The 20,180-nt window shown below is 40.3% G+C and overlaps 1 protein-coding gene across 2 annotated transcripts in view; it reads left to right on the plus strand.

The window, feature by feature from the left end:
- Positions 1 to 10,092: 10,092 nt before the first annotated feature.
- The window catches only part of LOC120417548 (kinase D-interacting substrate of 220 kDa), a 75,596-nt gene continuing 65,508 nt past the window's right edge, over positions 10,093 to 20,180 (plus strand). The window contains exon 1 of one of the 2 annotated variants that reach the window (XM_039579639.2): positions 10,093 to 10,537. Coding sequence is in view for 1 of the 2 variants with exons in the window: in XM_039579635.2 (XP_039435569.1) it covers positions 14,372 to 14,542 (171 nt within the window). In the remaining variant the exon portion in view is untranslated. Of the gene's footprint in view, positions 10,538 to 14,099; positions 14,543 to 20,180 lie in introns of those variants that run through there. The other variant, XM_039579635.2, reaches the window with a different exon arrangement.

A 20,180-nucleotide genomic window follows, 5' to 3' on the forward strand; every position in this document is an offset into this window, starting at 1 on the left:
CTCGGATTTTTATTTTTGTTTTGCCTACCCGGCCTGGCGCAGCAAAAAATATGATGACTTTACAGTTTTATCTCTCTTTAATGACTAAATTGTTTTTGACAAAGTCCTCAACTAGAAAAAGTTTTTTTGAGTTGGCTGTTTTGTATACATTTATTTTTAGTGACATTCTCAATCTTGGGGAAGTCGCTTTGTTTGGAACTTTTACAAGGCTTGATCAATACGTCATACTAAGTCAGAAAGTCTCTCACTGTAGGATAATTAAAGCGGAGAAATTTGCAAACAAAAATTTTGTTATTAGTGAGCCACCGCGTGCTGAGAATTTAGTGAAATTTGCAATTAAGTTAATTATTATAAAAAATATCTGGTTTAAACTTCAATTCCAATTTGAGTAATTTCAGCGAAGAGTGCAATTTTTTTTATCAATGAGAGATTCCCTTGTGGCGCATTTCGGTTTTGTTTTGCTGTGAGCACGCTAATCTGTAATTACTAACTTATGGGTTAATTTCATTTGCATGGTTATTTTAACCGAGGGGAACGACAGTAATGCATTGAGCTCTCATTGCAATGAATCCATGCCATTTTGTTAGATTCTATCCGATTACACAGGATTTGATCGATGGATAAGATTGCAAAGATTGCATCGGATTTCTAAGATTTCAAACGATAAAATCCACTTTGACTTACTTCCATACGTTTGTACGTTGTTTGACATTTCTACAACAAAAAACAATTCTTTTTTTTATGATAAAAACGAAAATACTCGGGTTAGTTTTCAAAAAGCCGTAAGAGCCACCGTGACCTCTGGCACTAATTTTCGTTTTTCTCCAAATTGAAACAATATTTCATTTGTTTTAAGTTTAGGGCGATTGAAGGACGTGTAGATGAACAATCTCAAACATTTTTGAAATTGGTTTTTCGTAAGTAGGTCGAATACCGATGCAAAAAGGGCTTTGTTTACCAATGGCTCTTAGGTCTTTTTGAAAACTAATCCGAGAATAAAAGGTTGCGTCCAAGGCGAAACCAACTAAACATCCAGCGGACGAGGAGCAATGTAGAGTCCGGAACCGACTCTGACGGAACCACCAAGTTCCAAAGCCCCCCCAACCCCCCCCCCCCCACCTTTAGCAGGAAGCCTGCCAAGGAAGGCCGGAACCAGATGACGAGGAGGTGGCAACACGGAACATACAGGTAGCGGATTTCCAGCAAAAATGTGGGGCTCTGCTGGTCACATTCCAGGGGCAGCGCTTGTGGAGTGGCCACTCCGATCGGATTCGGCACAGATCGGACAATGTACACACAAAATAATTACTGTCATGACAAAAGTAACTTACTTTTAAATTAAAAATTTGCTGAAAATCGCTCAATTAAAAGTTTTTTTTTTCTTGTTTTAAGAATCAAAACTTTAACTGCTAAAGTTTTTGAAAATATCCTTACTTTCAATACGACTGCATAATTTCTTTCATTTTGTCCTTCTCGTGTAACCGTGTACGCTGAAACTGAAATATAAACAAACATTTTGGTGGTTCCTGTGCTGAACGCGGCTGCAGTCAGGATTCGGACGCGGACGTCTTAGTGACCACCCTGTCGCGCGTCGAAACGTCCATCCGGAACCGTCCAGCCTGGGGTCTTCGGAAGTGACCGCTGGCGTACCTATGAATCGGTACAGTATGGACTCGGATGTTGGCCAACCTTGAGCAGAAGCGTTAAATACAATTAAAAAAAATGTTTTTTTTAACATAGGTACTGTTTGAAATTGTTAATCTAATCTAATCTCTAATCTAATCAAACACAAGCGCAGCCAGTCCGAAGAAAGCATCCTGGAAGAACATGTGATTAGATTACGGCCCATGTTCTTTCTTGTCAATATTAATGATTGTAGTACATTCGAGCATCCCCGAAACGTATTACACTCATAAAAGCGGCCAGGCCTACTGCGTTGCATTAACCGCAGAGAGGATTCTGTGAACGGATCACATTTCACAGAATCTACAGGGGAGGAAGGATGCGTGGACATACCGTACCAAACGCTCCGGATCAGTTTTGATGTGGTGTGTGTTTTGTATGTGCAGTTTTTGTAAGTGTCGTGAGATTTTGCAATTTGGTCATATATAGTATAGGGGAATGGTAGGATAAAGGAATCGGATTATTAGGAATAAGGATTAAAATAAATCATACAGTGAAAAGTTATATACAATTAAGCATTGAATTTAAAAAAAAATCCAGGAAGCTGCAAAATAATTAACTATTATTAAAAATCAAGTATTCCACACGGTCCCATTGCTGAAGTTGTAATTTTCATTAGATTATGCAACTTGATCATATTGATTTTGAGGAATTGTAGGATAAAGGAAAAGGAGTAGGAGAGGGAATATGAAAATTATAGTAGAAAAATAAATACAAATAAGTAGTAAATTTAAAGTTGATTCCAGGAAGCTGTGAAATAAATAACATTGTTTTAATGGACAAATGGTTCAAATGGTTCCATTGCTGAAATTGTAAATGTCATTAGTTTATGCAATTTGATCGTTTATGGTATGGGTGAATGGTGGGATGAAGGAAAAAGTATTGGAAATTACAATAAATAGGATTTATAGTGAATAGTGAATAGATAAATGCATGTAAGCAGTTCATTTAAAGAGTATTCCAGGAAGCTGCAAAATAAATAATTATAAATTAAAACATATAAGATCCAGATGGCTACATTGCCGCCTAAAAAGGGTTAAAAAGTACGGATGGACAATGTATGAAAACCGAATTATAAAATTGCTCTCTTGGTAACCTGGGTGGTGAATAGTTGTTCGCAAAACGGCCTCAATTTTTAACTGTCAAAGTGGAACAAATTTAATGTTCGCCAAAAGTAAAGAGTATTGTGATCGATAATTAAAAATTGTTTATTTTTTTATTGCAAGAATGAAAAATGTGTGGTTATTGAGGACCTGGGGTTGAAGTCAAGAAACCTTAAGAAAGTTGAAGGCGAGATCGTATTTTTTTATAATTATAAATGGAAGTTGTTATTGGAGTCGATGCGGTTGTATCCATCCAGAAGCTGTCTTTATTGTTTGATCCCATTTGAAAACCAGGTTTAGTGAAAATCCTTTCTGTTTGTTGTGTCAGCTTCACTAGAATTAGCGATGTTTTTTTACTGGATCAGCAAGGGAATTTATCTGCAACATCACATAACTACACTCTCGTCGCAGTTCTTCGTCTCCCGTAAAAAAGAAAAATCTCTTCTAACCGGTCGAAACGCGACAATAAGGCTTTCTAGTCACAAATTTACCAACACATTCAAAGTATGTTTACATGACAGCTGGACGTTTGTTTGCATCAGGTTTCCTATCTCTTTCTAGCAAAAATTTTTTGTCAGGCGACTTCTAGCTGGTTTTTTTGACTGGCTGCCCGATATGTCAGCCAACATACTTCGCAGGGCTGTGACAGCTACAGCTCGATCATTGTTTGCATCAGGACACTGTGACGAGGAGTTCGTCATTTTTGAATTAAATTATATTTTTTTCACTGGGCCTAGAAAGCCTTATTTTCCAGCATACAATGTATTGTACGTTTCTTTCAAAGGTACACGCCGCGCGGCATTTCAGAACGTGCCGTAGACATTGTTGCCAGCGATTTTCTGCACTTTTAGTGCAATTAAAAACATATCTGCCAACAATGCCAGGCGATTCGAAGAAGAAGATCAACAAAAACAAAACGTGCGGTATGGGATTTGACAGCGCGCATTTGCCGAAAGTGCGGCGCGTCGTTCCTATCGGCGACCAGAGGAAAGCAGAAGTCGGAAGTGAGAAGGAAAACGCGAGAATTTACAGTTAAGACTAACGTTTATTGTTGTAAAAAACACGACTGATCGAGTTGATCGCTAAACTGGTTGTGAGGACGATCGACGAGTCGTCAAAGAAGGAGAGCTCGTCGTCGTCGTCATCGTGGTTGCCAGAAGGGCCTAGGATGTGCGCAGACTTGATGTGGACAGCGCAGATTTCCACACTCCTCCTCGATGGACAGCAGCAACGCCTACGCCAGCAGCCCGAGCGTTCCGCAGAACTGCCCAAGCTTCAACGGTCCCAGGGGCTTGGTGAAGAGATCGGCTACCAACCGGTTCGTCGGACAGTACTCCAACGCAATCTGCTTCGTGACGCACAGTTGCTGACGGCTTGCCCACGAGATTGCTCCTCCTCCAAAGGTGAAAACAAAGCCGGACGTTGAGCGTCTGTTTCCTGGGTCGCCGGCCCAGTCTGCTTCCGAGTGTCCAACAAGTGCTTCCCCAGGCTCACCGCCCAGTCGAAGATAGTACTCCCTCGTCGCTTTTAGATACCGGAGCACACGTTTTGCCGCGGTCCAGTCGGCTTCATTGGGCGCGCTGAACTTGCGCCCAAGAATTGCCGCACCGACCGCAATGTCCGGTCTAGCAGTACAGGCGATGTACATCAGTCCACCTACCAAGCTCCGGTACTTCGTCTGGTCTCCAAAGGGCGTACTCGGTTCTTCGGCTTTGAGGTACCCGGGGTCCATGGGTGACTTCGTGGTTTTCGCTTGCTCCATCCCAAACTTCGTGAGCAATTTGTCAATGTGGTTCTTCACCCGCACCTTGTAGCACCCGTCGTCGCGTTTCACCTCCATGCCCAGGAAGTGTTTGGCACTCCCCAAGTTGGTCAGCTCGAACTCTCTCTGTAGGCACCGGAAGATCCGGTCGATGTCAGCCTCCCGCGTCGAGCCAACGAGCAAGTCGTCGACGTAAACAAGCAGCAACACAGTTGTTCCGCCTTGCTGCATCCGGTACAAACATGGATCTGCGTCCGCGGCCTTGAACCCCAGCTTCGTCAGCACTTCGTTGAGTTTCCGGTTCCAGCACCGAGCGGATTGGCACAAACCGTAAATGCTGCGCCGAAGTCTGCACACGAGCTCCTCCTTTCCCAGCGCTGTACGGCCGGGCAGTGCTGCCAACTCCTGCATCGCTTTCCGCCACTCGGGTATCTTCATGGCTACCTTGTAGTTCTCCGGATCTTCGAACGCACACGATGCCACGTCGACCTCGTACTCGTCAAGATGTTTCGGCAGCTGGATGTACTGCTTCGATCGACCACCGTCGGCGCCGTCCGCGCCGCCGGTTGGTGGAACTGCGTCTTGAAGATCACTCACTGTTTCGTTCCCTTCATTTTCTTCTTCAGGCACTTCTTCCAGCTTTTCCCCACACGGCAGCAGCTCGATCTCCATCTCAGCAGCGGGCGTTTCCGCGGCTGGTCGTTCCGCGGCAGGCGGTCCCGCCACTGTTTCTCTGACGGCGGGCGGCCCCACGGCAGGCGGCCCCGCGGCTGGCAACTCCACTTGAGAACTCCTGTTGCTCAACTCGATGAACTTGGCGTCGCACTTTCTCAATTCTTTGCTGTCGAATCCGTTACCTCCGTCCAAACGGTTGATCTGCATCTTCCGGCAGGTCCGGTTCTCCGTCCACCGTACCTTGATCCTGTCCACGGCCTCCGATGTGCATCGACTGACGTCGTCGATGAGGTGCATGACGTAACGCTTGACAGTTTGTGTTGACATTTGTATCGGGCCGCACAAGTCTGTACGCACGATGTCCAAAATCTGCGTCGAATTTCTTTCGGTCACTGGCGAGAAGGGGGCTTTGGCAGATTTCCCCTCCAGACAACACTCGCAAACGGACCGATTGCCACAGTCACGCACTTTCATCCCGGTGGCCAGCTGTTCATTGTTGATACGTTCGGCAGCTGCCAAGTCACGATGGCCCAGCCGCCGGTGCCATAGGTGTTGGCAACTCTCCGTGTGCTGCCCTGCGGATGCTTCTGCCAGGCACAGGAAGTACATCCCGCCGCGACGATCTCCGGTTGCCTCCACACGCCCGCTGGGGTCCGAAATCTGGCAGCCGACGTCGTCGAAGAACACTTTGAGGCCGTTGTGCGCCAGCTTGGACACGGATATCAAGTTCGTTGACAAGCCGGGCACAAACTTAACCTCTTTCACCTCTATTTTCACCACATCTTCTTCGCCGTCTAGGCCAAACAACACAACACTGCCTTCACCTAGAATTTGCGTCTTCTTCCCGTCGGCGAGCGTGATCCAGCCGCCGGCAAACTCTCGGAGCGAGGTGAAAATCGACCGATCGCTCGTCATGTGTGCACTCGCGCCGCTATCGATCACCCAGCCAGCCCTTTCGTCACCGGGGTCACCGGCCGTGAACGCGACCGCTTTTGCGTCACTGTGAGCCGCCTTGGCTCTGCCGTTTTCTTCTTTCTTCGCTGGCGTGACACTTCTTCTTCTGCCCAATCGACAATTGCGCATCAAATGTCCGGGCTTCTTGCACTGGTAGCACACTTTTTCACACTGCTCGGCCGACCGCATGGCCTTTTCCACTTTCAGCTCACCGCCGCCATCGCGCTCCTGCCGACGATGGTACTCGTCCGACAGCTTGGACTTGACCGTGTCCAGCGTCAGGTCCTTGTCCGACTGCAGGTCCAGCGCCGCTACCAGGTGGTCAAACGATGACGGCAGACTGCGGAGCAGCATGCACACCCGGACATCGCTGGCCAGGTCCATGCCAGCCTCTTGTAAACGATCGAACAAATCGTCCAACTCCAACACGTGCTGTTCGAGGTCACCGCGTTCGGTGAGGTTCGTCGAACATAACCTCTTCAAAAGGCTTACTCGAAACGACCGAGTCGTTTTCAGGTGGTACGCTTTCAGCTTGTCGTACACTTCCTTCGCGTGGGTGCTGCCCTTCACGATCGGGAACTGGTTGTCCTCAATTAACAGCAGGATCGTTGACCGCGCCTTCCGGTCCTGTGCGACCCACTCCGGCTTCCGGGCGTCCCCGACCGGGATGGCGTCCGTCACGACGGACCACATGTCTTCGCGGGAAAGCAGCGCTTCGATCCGGATGTTCCAGGTTTGCCAGTTCCGGCCATTCAGCTTCTGGATGGCGAACTTTTCCGCCATTTTGTTCACTTCCGGTACGGAACACAAAGGCACAGACAAACAATAGTCTCTAAAAAAACTTTTTCCACTGCGGGAACAAAGAAAACCACGCGGTTTTTCTTTTTACAACCGAACCTTCTATTCCGACTCTGCTGGGCCCATAACCTATCGGCGACCAGAGGAAAGCAGAAGTCGGAAGTGAGAAGGAAAACGCGAGAATTTACAGTTAAGACTAACGTTTATTGTTGTAAAACACGACTGATCGAGTTGATCGCTAAACTGGTTCTGAGGACGATCGACGAGTCGTCAAAGAAGGAGAGCTCGTCGTCGTCGTCATCGTGGTTGCCAGAAGGGCCTAGGATGTGCGCAGACTTGATGTGGACAGCGCAGATTTCCACAGTTCCGAGGCTGGTTTGCCGCGTGTCTTTCTCGGGAATACGGGCAATAAAAAACTGGACAAAATAAAACACATACTATTGATTATAAAACAGCTCATTTACCAGTAAGATAAAAGTCATGCGTGTGCTTGAACATCCTCCTACTTTGTAGATGTAAACAAAGTGGGATAATTCAAAAATCACGTTACGCATTCTCTCTATTCATCACCCAGTTGGTAACGTTATCATATTAAACACAGCGCATAATTTTATGTTAACATATGCTGTAAACAAGCATTCAACCGATTGAAGAAAACTGTCCTATCAACTGGCTAGAAAGAGTACAACTCAAAACAAGCGAACAAAAGAAAAACGATAAATAAAGTGAGATTTAAGATTGCGCTGTTCCTGTACCCATCGCACTGTCAGTTGTGAGTGCCGTGAGTACCGTTGAGCATTCTGTGAATAGAAGAATGAGTGGCGCACAGAGATGGCGGGTCTCTTCGAACTGTCAAAGTCTCGTGGCAGGCGTGGCGAACCCACACTGCTGGGCCCCTCTCCCCGGAGCTGGACCCACTTAAAGGCAAGGGAATGATGGAAAGAGAGGAATCACAAATCCGAATAAATAATTTCAAGATTATTCAGGTGTAAACCGAAAACGCGATCAAAAATTAAAGTGGAAGAATAAGGCTTTTAACTGCTTATTTCATTGTCGGTGTACAGGCCGCCGCACGGTTTAATCATTTTCTGACGTACATTCAATTTTGCAGTCCAAAACCAGTCATTGAATTAAAAAAATAAAATTCTTTTTCAAATTTTCTTTTCTTGATTTGTGTGCACCTACGTCGAAGACCAAGATTGTTTACTTTTTGCTCTTTGGTCTGACAGTCTTGGTCTGACAGATTTGGTCTGACAGCTTTATCATGGATTTTGGTCTGGTCTAGGCGAGGGATAGGACACAGCACCTTCCTGCTTAAAGGGACACACAAATATTCCCAACCTCAAAAATATAGGGTTTTTCAGACAGGTGCCACAGACCCATATATCAAAACACCGCTCAACATGGAGCGAACTCACCGCGAACTTGGGCTCACCATCACACCGACCAGCCACATCGTCAGTGACGGATGACGATGACGACGCTGCAGCACTCATCTCAAAAGCACCGCCTCACACTCACACGTCCGTCATCGTCGCACCAAAAAAACACACAACATCACGGGTACTCTTTCTCTCGCAACCCTTCAATCTGGGAGAGAAGAAAACTTTTCACACAAAACGAAAAAAAATAAATCGCTCGAAAACACACAAAAACCGGCTATTTCACCAAAACTTCACTATTCCCCATTAGCTTCTATTCTTATCTCCCGGATTATTGAAAAATCTAGCTTGAAAACTCCCAAAAACAACACAAAAAAGTCAAACTTATTTCCGGTGAAACAAAAACGCGACCGAAGAGCCAACATGGCTACCGAACCACCATAGGTACTGTTTGAAATTGTTAAAAATATAAATATAAAATCAAGCACATTTTTCTGAAATTGGGTCCTAAAACGAAGCTTAGATTGCTGATATTATTGTTTACAGCGATAAAACTTATTTTTCTGAGTACAATGACCCTTTGTACGACCACAAATAGTTTAAAATGGCTTTTGAAATCAATTTTGAAAAATTAACCTCGCGGTCCTTCTTGACAGAAAAGCTCCTACTTGACAGCTCGTTAATTGTTAATCCATCGAAAAAATGTTGTCCCGTAAAAAAAAAATTTGCGTTAAAATGAAAAAAAAAGTGATCAGATTGTTTTTAATCGTGTTTTTTACCGTTGTACATAAACATTGACATAGGGCTTTAGTACCCAATTATGACTGTAGTATTAAATGTTGTTTATTCTTGCCATAAAAGGTTTCTTTTCCAATTAAAAGTGAAACACTTTTTTTCCGATACAACGATTTTGTTCCATAAATGTATGCTGCCCATGATCGCATAAATGTCCCAAATGCATTTTCATCGTTTTTGAGTTATGATGTACACTCAACCCCCGGTGGTTGGTCACTTTTTCGTTTGACACTTTTTTAGTTTGTACCCCGTTGGTTGGTCAAAGTCAAACTAAAAAGTGACGAACTGTCACTTTTTACACGGCGCTCACGCACACTATCAAACAAACATTTGGTAGTGTGTGTGAACTCCATGTAAAAGGGGTGTCAAACTAAAAAGTGACCCCGTTCGTTTGACAACAAATGGTGTCAAACCATCGGGGTTTGAGTGTAGTTTGGTTCAAAATCGTGTGCTCTTTCAGAAAAGCCTATAATATCCAGTACTTTGTTCTACAAATCAGGAGGAAATCCAGTTTTTTCACGAAAACTTAACACGTAGCCTTATGTGTGGGACAAACTTCCCTTGCGTTTTTCTCAGCTTTCTGTTTGTGCATATGGGACATTACAGCGAACATGGGCAGTATGGTAGTTTCAAAAACTTCCCAAGTTTTAAATTAAAAAGTTTTAAATTTCTACGAATATTCACCAACGTGAACTTTTAATCCAACGAACGATCTTTTCAAATTTAGAGTATTTTTTCTTTGTGTGCCCGGAACGGATCAAATTCCATTGAAACAAAAAAAACGTTGATTTCATTTTGCTTTTGCCGTGAAACCGGATCATTACTGTACTGTTTACTCGAATCACGAAAATTCACCACGTGGGTCAGCTCCCATTTTTCCCCTCCGCCACTGCTCTGTTTTTTTTTGTGCGTGAAAAAGAACTGTCAAACTCGGACCAAGGAGGAAAACTCGCTCAAAATCGTCTCCTCCGTCTGGCGTATTTTTATCTCGCGGTCTCGCGCAAGTGAAATTAATCGAAAATAATTGTTTCAATAGTTCACTTTCCGGTTCCGAACGCGATCCTGCCAAGTTTGCGCATCGTATGCAACTGCCTGCATATAAAGTTACGCGTAAAGTGAATCGTTTTCTGTGGAATTATTTGAGCACAAAGTGGAAAAGGGGAGAAAAAGTATTGTGCAAGCCTTTCTCCGCCGTCACCTCTTTCTTCGTGACATTGAAAATATCGGAGCAAAATCAAGTGCAATTGGAAAATATTTGTGCTGTCCCGTTCGTACCCTCCAGCCTCAACGAGTCCTTCGGAAGGAGAACCTGGTTTGAAGTTGGAGTTTAACACGGAATCCGTTCTGGGATTGATAGAGTAGATTTTATTTAAAGCGAGAGTCAGGTAAGTTGAGGCCATTCTCGGTACCCTTTCCCACAAATTCATTCATTGGTTCTATTTTAACATCACACCCTCTTCACTCATCACTTCATTGAGTTTATTATTGGAAAATGGGAGGAAATCTCCGTCCGTTCCGGATTCCAAACGCAAACATACGACAGACGAACGAGACCAGACCAGACTCTATTTACTCTTGATTTACTTCCAAATTTAATCTGCGTCACACAGAAGACGACGACGACGACGAGCACGGAATGACACAGATTCATATGCAAATGATTCAGCAGCAACATCCGCAACGCGAAGAGTAAAATTCACAGCCAAATATCGGCCTCCAATTGACCCTCAAGTTCATTAACGGAAAGCAAAAACGCGACGAGGAATCTATTTTGGGTTGAGTGACCGCGGGGCCAGTTGCACGACACTTAGTGGGTCCCGTCTCTAATAGCCCGAAGAGACGACTCGACCAACATTCGAGGGCTTTCTGCTATTTTTATAAATTCTTTATTAAAAATTCTCACAACGCGTACAATAATCGGCGGGGTGACATCGCCTCTATTGTCGCCGTTGGTTATTTTCCGCTTCATTTCGTTTCACGGCGATAGCTTGTGTGTGGTTTTTCTTTCTTTTTTTGCGAGCGGAGAAACGGGAAGGATTTATTGCCGGTCGGATTCACATATTGTCAGCTGTTGGTAAACACACACTGAGGGGTGCGGGAGGTTGGCGCTATCTGCTAAGGAAAGTTGGCGAATCGGTGATTACTACTGTTTTGGTTGCTGATGTGTGGTGATCGGTGTTGATGATACATTGCATCGGACCGTTCAGAGTGTTTATAAAGTAATTAGCAGGGTTGATGCATGGTTGAACGCTCGATAAGCTTGCAATTTTCCCACGTTCATTGAAAAATTAAAGTATTTGGGTTACGAATAAAGAAATGCTTTCTTATCGTTTTTTGTTAAATTAAAAGTTTTTATAAAAAAGTGTAAGTGTCTATGTCACTAGAAAGCACATGTTGGGGCAAGATAAGGCATCTGCCCTACCATCCTTAACCCACCGGCAGTCGCATACGTGTACTTTGTACACACTTTTTTAACGATACTTGTAAGAAAGGCTAAAACATGCGACTTCACGAAGGTTAAAAAAATTGTTTCAAATTTTCTCAGGAGGAAATGTTCCTTCAGGTTTTGGGCACGCTAGTGATGACCAGTGACAAAGACAATTGCTAGAAAACAATAAAGTTTTGTTTATTTGTCAACGTCTTCGGCATTATGCCGCACAGACTGTATACCTATTATACTTATAAACTAAACGTATATTATTGTTTTTTTTTATTTAAAAAAAATCTGAAAAACATTATGCGAACTTCGTTTGACCTTGAACTTCTGGGACCATGTCTGCACTCAAAAATCGACCAAAACATGGTTCTCTTTAAAGTGGAATATCTTTTGACAATCAAAACGGAGTTACAACCCCTAAAAATCGTTTAAAAGGTGAGAGATTTCGCTACAAATTTGTTATAAAAAATATTTTTTTAAAGATCGATCCACCTATAAGGCCGGATCAATTCAAAATCCGTACCAAAAATCAAAATCCTTAAAATTTTGAAAAACGCGATTTTCACCGATAGAATATTTTCATATTTAAAGATTCTAATTAAGGCCGGTACAACAGAACTTTCTACGTTTAAATCTCCGATGGGGTATCTTGGTTTATAATATTTTGTTCCAGCCACGCCGTGCAAACATAAGTAACTGTGCCAATTTTGATCCTAATCGGTTAAGGTATAATAGTCGCTATAGATCGTTAAAGTTGATGAAAACAAAATCTCTTCATACAAAAACGTCTTCTTTAAATCGCTAATAACTCGTCAGGGTCAATTTGGAACGTTTTGTGGCCTTCAAAAAAGTTGTTTATCATACATTTTACATAAGAATTTCACTCAGGACAATGATCCTACACATTTAACGTCACCTTTTGGTGGAATTTTGAAATTTTTGCTTTTCCCCATACATGTTTGCGAATTTCCTATACAAACTACAACGATTAAACCTTAACGATTTGGCTCAAAATTAGCACAGTTACCTATTTTTACCTAAAGAATCGAGCCAGGGGTATCTCTGAAGATTTTCAAAAACTATCAATTTTTCTTGTCACCCTAGTGTTAAAGGTTAAATAATGTTAAAACTCAATAAATGTACCAAAAATCACTTCCAATTCACGTTTTGTAAGATTTCCATGGATGAAGAAAAATCAAAGTGTCTCATTGTTACCCATGGGCTGAAAGGAGTTAGGAACAATGAGACAGCCCTGGATTCTGGGTATACTCTTAATATTGGTCAAACCTAATGAAAGGACATTGTAGCCCAACTCATGCTCTACGAAATAACGAGAGAAATTTGAAGAAATATTAGTTTTGGTGTAAATGCAATTTTTGGCCCTAAATTACTTTTACATCCCAGAAACAAACATTTATGAATAACTTTACAAGGGAACTTCCATATTCGAAGCAACTCTTACGGCAGAAGGGTATACAGTTGACACACCTTTCTCCCGAATATGAGCCTGATTGGTTGAAACTACGACTTGTGAGAGCCATTTTATCATTGTTCCCGTGTCTCATTGATGACTACTTTACCCTAAAACAGGGCAAATATACAACAAATCTAAATTGTTTTTCGGACACTTCTGTTCAACTTAAATCAGCGTTTTCCCTAAACTGCCCATAATTGAAAATTCGGCTATTATGCCAAATCAAGTATTCCAAGAAAAACGCGTTTTAGTGTTTGTCACAAAATCTCCGTCAAGGCAATTTCCCATAAGAGTGGCCTATTAGCCGTTTGGTTTTTCGCATCGGCAGCCAAGTCTAAACACTATTTCAGTGAAATTCAAGTTCCAGGAGATGCGTTGGAACATCCTCTACCACCTGGTGCTAATATCTCGTTTTTGCCAAAAGTGGATATTAGCCGTTTTTTCAATGGTGGGCAGTAAAGTTGCTTCCAAAACTCGAATCGTAGTATCAATATTACACTGCCTTCCCGTTTCACCTTAACTAATTGTATTTCAATTATGACCAAAATCTAAGCCTAGCAACTATTGCAAAATGTAAAATCAAGCTTCGAGTTACCGTGAGCGCCATAGCCTGAGTCACCTAATAAATTCAATCCTGTCTAATCGACGGTTGTTTATTAAAATGCACCTTTGGGAGACGCCTCATGCAAATCGTTTATTTTAATTAGAGCGTTCATTGCCTGAACTGGCAACAATATTCCTCGCTCTATTTCCTCTCGCAAAATTTAAAATATTAAAGAGAGAATAAATGCGGCACAAAACACTCGTCAGTCCACTTTGGCTACGGGATGTTTCAACCGTGAACTTTTGTTTATTAAAACAAAATGTACGCGTGTGTGAGTACGTGTGCCCATCATCCAGAGCAGAGCATTTTGCTGATAAGCCTTCTTGTTAGGACTACCTCATTCTCGCGGTGAACTACTGCTTTGCTCAATCTCGGTCGGTCGCCATTAGCCGACCCGGCCGCGGGATAGAGATAGAACGAGTCGATGCACCCGTCCGTCCCATATGGAAGCTGAATACACGGGATTTGAACCGTTTTTTTACAGCAGGTCTTGTCTAGTCTCGGCGAGGCATTTAACACGAGCGCAAGGAAGTTAAATCGGTCGTTTTTTTAGTGTTTTAACGTAACAGTTGATTTTAAATGTTTAAGTTTTAATTTAGTTTAGTGCAGAGAGGTTCATCAAAATTGTGCAAAGTTTCAATACTTTAAAGCAATGCCTCGGTAAAAAAAGTGCGAGGTATTGCCCAACCAGTGACATCAACAAAATGGACAACAGTAATCGTCCCTTTCTGAAGAATCGTGCCATGTCGGAGCTGTCGCCGCTGGCCCAGCCGTCCAGCAGTACGGACATGCATCGGAACCAGTCCTACGGCAGCATCATATCCTACGTCGGGATCCTGCGGAACTCGTTGATGAAGTCATCGTCGTCCACACAGGTATCGTTGTTGCGTACGTACCTGGTGATAGTGATAAGACAATGTGTACACAAAAGTGCTTCATAGAAGTGTGACGTTGATCGAGGCACTTGCTGGAGTGTGGTAGGGGTGGTCAAAGGCTCTTGATAAGTTACATACATTTAGGCGCATAACGTCAAATAACTTAATCATTTTTATCTCACTTTGCAAACTTTTAAATTGACATAAAATGCTAAAAATGGACAAAAGTAAATTGGCTAGAAAATGTCCCACTCATATTTTCTTATAACAAAAGACTCAAGAAATTCAAATCATATTTAAAAGTATTTTTTTTTTTTAATGGAAGATGCAAAGTTACCCCAGGATTAAAAACATATTTTCATATTTTTTTTTTTGTGTGCCCACACAGTGTTTTTCCATAGAACCACCAGCAGGATCAAAACTAGTCCATCGGCAACTCCGCAGACGGTAGGGGAGTTTGGGGTAATTTGGACACCCTAAGGAAATCGCTCTGTCACGGGCTGTATGGATATTTTAAACGAATGTGGATGACACCAGAGGATAATAGAGACCATATTTGATGGAAAAATGTCATTAATTTCGATAAATTTTGATGAAAACCCCATTTTTATCGCAGAAATTAAAAGGTGTCCAAATTACCCCCACATTTTTGTGTGGGGGTAATATGAACACCCCTATGGGGTAATTTGGACATGCCTTGTGGGGTAATTTGGACATGCCTTGTGGGGTAATATGGACATACCTTGTGGGGTAATATGAACACCTTTTGTGGGGTAATTTGGACACATGATGAGGAATAAGTTTAACATTTGATTTTTTGAGCATGTTTTTTATCCTTCAACCTGGTTTTGTAATTGCTTTATATTTTGAAGTATTGTTTTGCTCACAATATTTTATCAAAGGTTTAAATAATGATTTTGTGATAGAACTATAATTCAATAGGAAGATAACAAATAGTTCAGTGTAGTATACATAATTTAATCATTAATACTGAAATGATTTAAACATTGATTCTGGATTAGGCACAAGTATAGTTTTTAGTGATTAAGGTATCTTTTTTGTTTATATAAATCAATCTTTATGTAGAATTTATTAGCCTGGAAATATCATTTTTTTTTTTAAATTTTACATTCTGTAGCCCTTCAAATTTAAATATTATTGTAAACCAGCAGAGAAATTAGAAATGTTAAAGAAATTAATTAAAAGCAATCAACATTAGAGTCTTGTTGAACGCCAAATGTACAGTAATCAGATTTTCATCAATTCGAATATTGGAATAAATTTATCTTAATTAAAAAATAGGGGTTTTGTGAAAGTTCTCATTGCTCACATTCCTTTTTGATTGTTTTGACATATTAAATCCCTCTAAGTTTAGCTAAATCCCTTTAAAAACTCATCCAACCATGAAAGTTATTTTTTGTTGCCTGACAGGTAGACTTTCAGGTATGTCCAAATTACCCCACAAGCCATGTCCAAATTACCCCCATAGCATATTCTATCATAAATTGCAATTTTTGATGATAAAAATGGATAAAATGCACAATTTTTATACGTACATATCTCAGGCATCGTCCAAGCAACCCCCTTAAACAAGAATCGTCCACTTTTTGCCATATAACCCCTGCAAAACCTTATTTCCCAACACTCAAATATTAGAACTTAAGCCAGTGCCAACCTGCCTTTGGAAACTTTTACATATTATACCAAAACTACTTAACCTATTCCAACTTTTTTGGTTTGTCCATACTTCTAGGCCATTACTTGTACTAGCCTTATCACTTAAATTGCCGTTTTCACTTTATATCCGAAGAAAACGTGATTTTTAAAGGGGTGTCCAAATTACCCCCACTGTCCATATTACCCCAAACTCCCCTACTTTTCTGTTTGATACCGTAAAACGGGGCAAATTTGATAGCCGCGGTGACTTTGATAGGTTTTCTATTTTACCGCAAAATGAAGAGTACAATTAAAATTTGTACGGAATGGTTTAGAATCATACTGACCGTGGTAGAGAAGTGTTTAAAATACATCAAGCAGAACTTTTCAAAAAAATTTGAAAAGTTTAAAAAGTTAGTTAACTATAGTTAAGAAATGTTGACTAGTAGAAGGTTAAATAAGTGTATAAATAATAAATAATATGTGTTTTTGAAACACAACTTTAAAAAAAATCTCCAAATTTATAGGCAATTTCAGTTGAACAAATTTCATGTAAAATGTGAAAACTTGTGATTCGTGCTTCGAATTCAGTATAAATTGCAATATAAATCGATAATTTTATAAACAAAACTAGTTTTAACAAATTTCAGGCAAAATTCCAACTTTTTAACAATTTTACCTAAAATTTATATGTATTTTGTTAAAAATCTTTTAAACTTAGTTAACGAAATATAAACATTGATTTTTTTCTTTAAAATTACCTTAATCAGGGGTGACATTGGGTCATACAAAAACGCTGAAATTTGTATGACCTAATCTCACCCCCTAGACCCATGTCACCCCTGATGACGGTATATCAGCTACTTTAGTGATGGTACATTTAACGTACAAATAAAGTTTGAACATCCTAAATATGATTTTAACAAGAAAGTCACCCCGGAATTTTAACTAAGAATTTTTTACGTAACTATTTTTCTTAACACTATTGAAAAAAAAACTTAATGAAGGAAAGTCACCCCAGAGAACATTTTTTTAAACAGCTTTCCAACAATGTCCTCTCTAAGACTTTGAAAATCGAACAGTTTTTTTCTGAGATAAAGTCTCACAAAGAATTCGAATTGATGAAAATATTTTTTTTTCATCTGACGATATCTCTTTTTTGATATGATATCTTAATGTTTCAATTTACTATGTAATGTTAAAAAAATGATCCGAAATATAAAATGAGGAAAATTATCTATTATACTAAGGCTTAATTTTAAAACATTGAAAACATTAAAACATTTTTATTGAATAAATCAAGAAAATATTAGAAAATTTCATTTTTCTTTATTTTTTTTTTTTCATTCGAACGAATAGTTTTGAGAATAAACCAATTCTAAAGTCCAGAAAGAAAATTGTAGGACATTTTCTTATCACATCAAAAATATATTTCTGGGGAAGTGCTTTTCTCTCGAAGAGTATTTTTTTAATGTGAAAAACGAAAAGATATCGAAAAGCGGCTAATACTTGAGAACAGGTCATTTGTGATTGCAAATTCGATATGGTTTTTGTCTTCCTCACCTCACTGAGACAAGGCTATAAAATCACTCGAAAAATGAACTTCTTAAATACACCTCCTAGATATACCTTCACGTATACCTATCGACTCAGAATGAAATTCTCTGTGGGGATGTGTGTAGACATGATTTTTTTTCCACACGATTATCTCAGAACTGGCTGAACCGGATCCGCCTTATTCTGTTCGTTTTGGGGTCCCCTAAGACCCTATTAAATTTTATTCTGTTTAGTGAAGTACTTTTAAAGTTATGTCATGAAAAAGTTTTTTTGTAGCTACAAAAAAGGGTGATTTTTGCTTAACCTCAAAAGCCGGGTCTTTTTGCTTACACGCGAGAGTCGCGCAGCATGCGTATCGCCCGGTTGCCACATTGCTTAAGCAGTGTCTGCGACTCTTCTGGAAAAAAGTCTGTATTAATTATGTTGCTGAATACAACATTTTGTCTGGACAAAGATTTACACGAACTTTTTACTGAAATATACAACTCATAAGACGTTGTTTACTAAGACTAAGGGGACAGCATGCAATTCCACCGTTCACCTTATTTTGGCATATCAGCACTTTTAAATTCAATTACAGCCTCCCTTTTCTCCTTTATTTTGGAGAGTTGGTAAAAAAAGAATTGAAAATTGCACAATAATTATAAAAAATAAATGAAAAAAACATTTAGAAAAAAAAACTCTTAAATTAATTTGTAAATACCTACAACCTAAAATACAACATGAATGTGAGGAAGGCACCAAACACCTTAAGGTGGATTGAGTAACATTTTTTTTTTCAAATGGTTCTCTTTTTTACATTTTCCAAATTTAAATAATATAGCAGGATTGAACAAAAAATATGATTTTTCTACCATTTTTTCCGAAAAGTCCTAATCAAAATCTACAACTTTGTCGAAGACGCCAAAACGATCAGACATTTACTTCTAAAGATATGTACAGAATTTCATACATTTGCTTACCCATTTTATATGACCAGCCCCAAAAATTGTACGGAGGCTTGTATGGGAAAAAAAGTGATGCAAAATGACTTCTTTTGACATAGGATTCCAAGGAAATAAAAAAATACAACGAAAAATCTACTTGCGAAAACAGAGAGAATTACTCTTGAGTAAAACGTCCACAGTTTCCACAGTCCATAATTTTCAAATCAACTCTTATCAGCTAATCTTGAGCAAACAGCAACAAAATTATAACTGCGACTGTTAAGTTCTTTAAATATTTCGAATTGCAAACTGATAGAACTCAGTACTGACCTGATTGATAGGGTTATTCCTTAATTCGGAAGAACGAATATAGCTGCCCAGTTGAATTAACAGCCAATCAGCCTCTAAACCACCGCGATATCATAAATTATCAGCCGCTACCCAGCGGCTCATCACTCGTCGTTGATCCCTCAACAATCGTTAGAAAATTTATAGCGTCCCATAAAGCATCGCCCTGCTGTTTGAGTGGAGAGTCGGATCGTTTTCGTTATAAAATGTGACAACTTTATATCTTATCTTAACAGTTAGCACAGTGTACAGTGTGTGTACCAGAGTCCAGCTTGAATTGCCAGAAGAGAGATGACGCGGGATATCAAAGAGAACAACTGCAACACGAATGTGATCATCAGCATGAGTTGCCATCTAAAGCTATTAAAAGTGGAAAACTAATTCAACCGGTACTTCCTCACTTGCAATACGAATCGCATTACAAGTGATAACGGCAATTTAGCAAAATGTAATACACACACCCCATTAAGGGGGTACACTCGATTGCCTTGACACTTCGATAGCCGTGTCCGTTTGATGGGCAGCAGATGATTTGCACTCGTTGATAACATTCTTACACACATAGGTATTGTTCCATTAGGCCTGAGGAAGGAGAGAATGCCCGTGAAATTCAACCACAATGACAACGCGTTCAGTCGCCGCTATGATAGACTGCTAATCGTGTAGGGTGACTTGGGGGTTGATTGAGACTTGGAATTGCTCTAAAAAAGATTAACTTTAATGATCAAACACTTAAATAAAAAAAAGGACCTATAAGCTATTGTCTTTCATATGTTTATAGGACCTTTAAAAACAACTCTGAAAGTTTGCTAAAAACAACAAAGTAACTCTCAGAAATCAGCTTTTCGGATTTTTATCTGCCTAAAATGTTTAGGGGCTTTTCCCAAATTGAGAATTTTCCATAACAAATTCCCATACAAATTTGACAATTGTCCATACAAAGATGATATCAAGATATTTTAGAATCTGAAGCTTGAGAACGAAATTTCTGACTTTTTTGTGTCTTTGGCAAATATATTATTATATTGATACGCTCTAAAAAAGTAATAATCTTGTATTTCATATTTCAACACAAAAAATTGATTTGAGCATTATTTTTGAAAATTTTATTTTTTATACTTATAGAAAATCAAAAAAATACAATTTTTGAG

This window comes from Culex pipiens, chromosome 2 (assembly GCF_016801865.2).
Source record: "Culex pipiens pallens isolate TS chromosome 2, TS_CPP_V2, whole genome shotgun sequence".
Classification (NCBI taxonomy): Eukaryota; Metazoa; Arthropoda; class Insecta; order Diptera; family Culicidae; genus Culex; species Culex pipiens.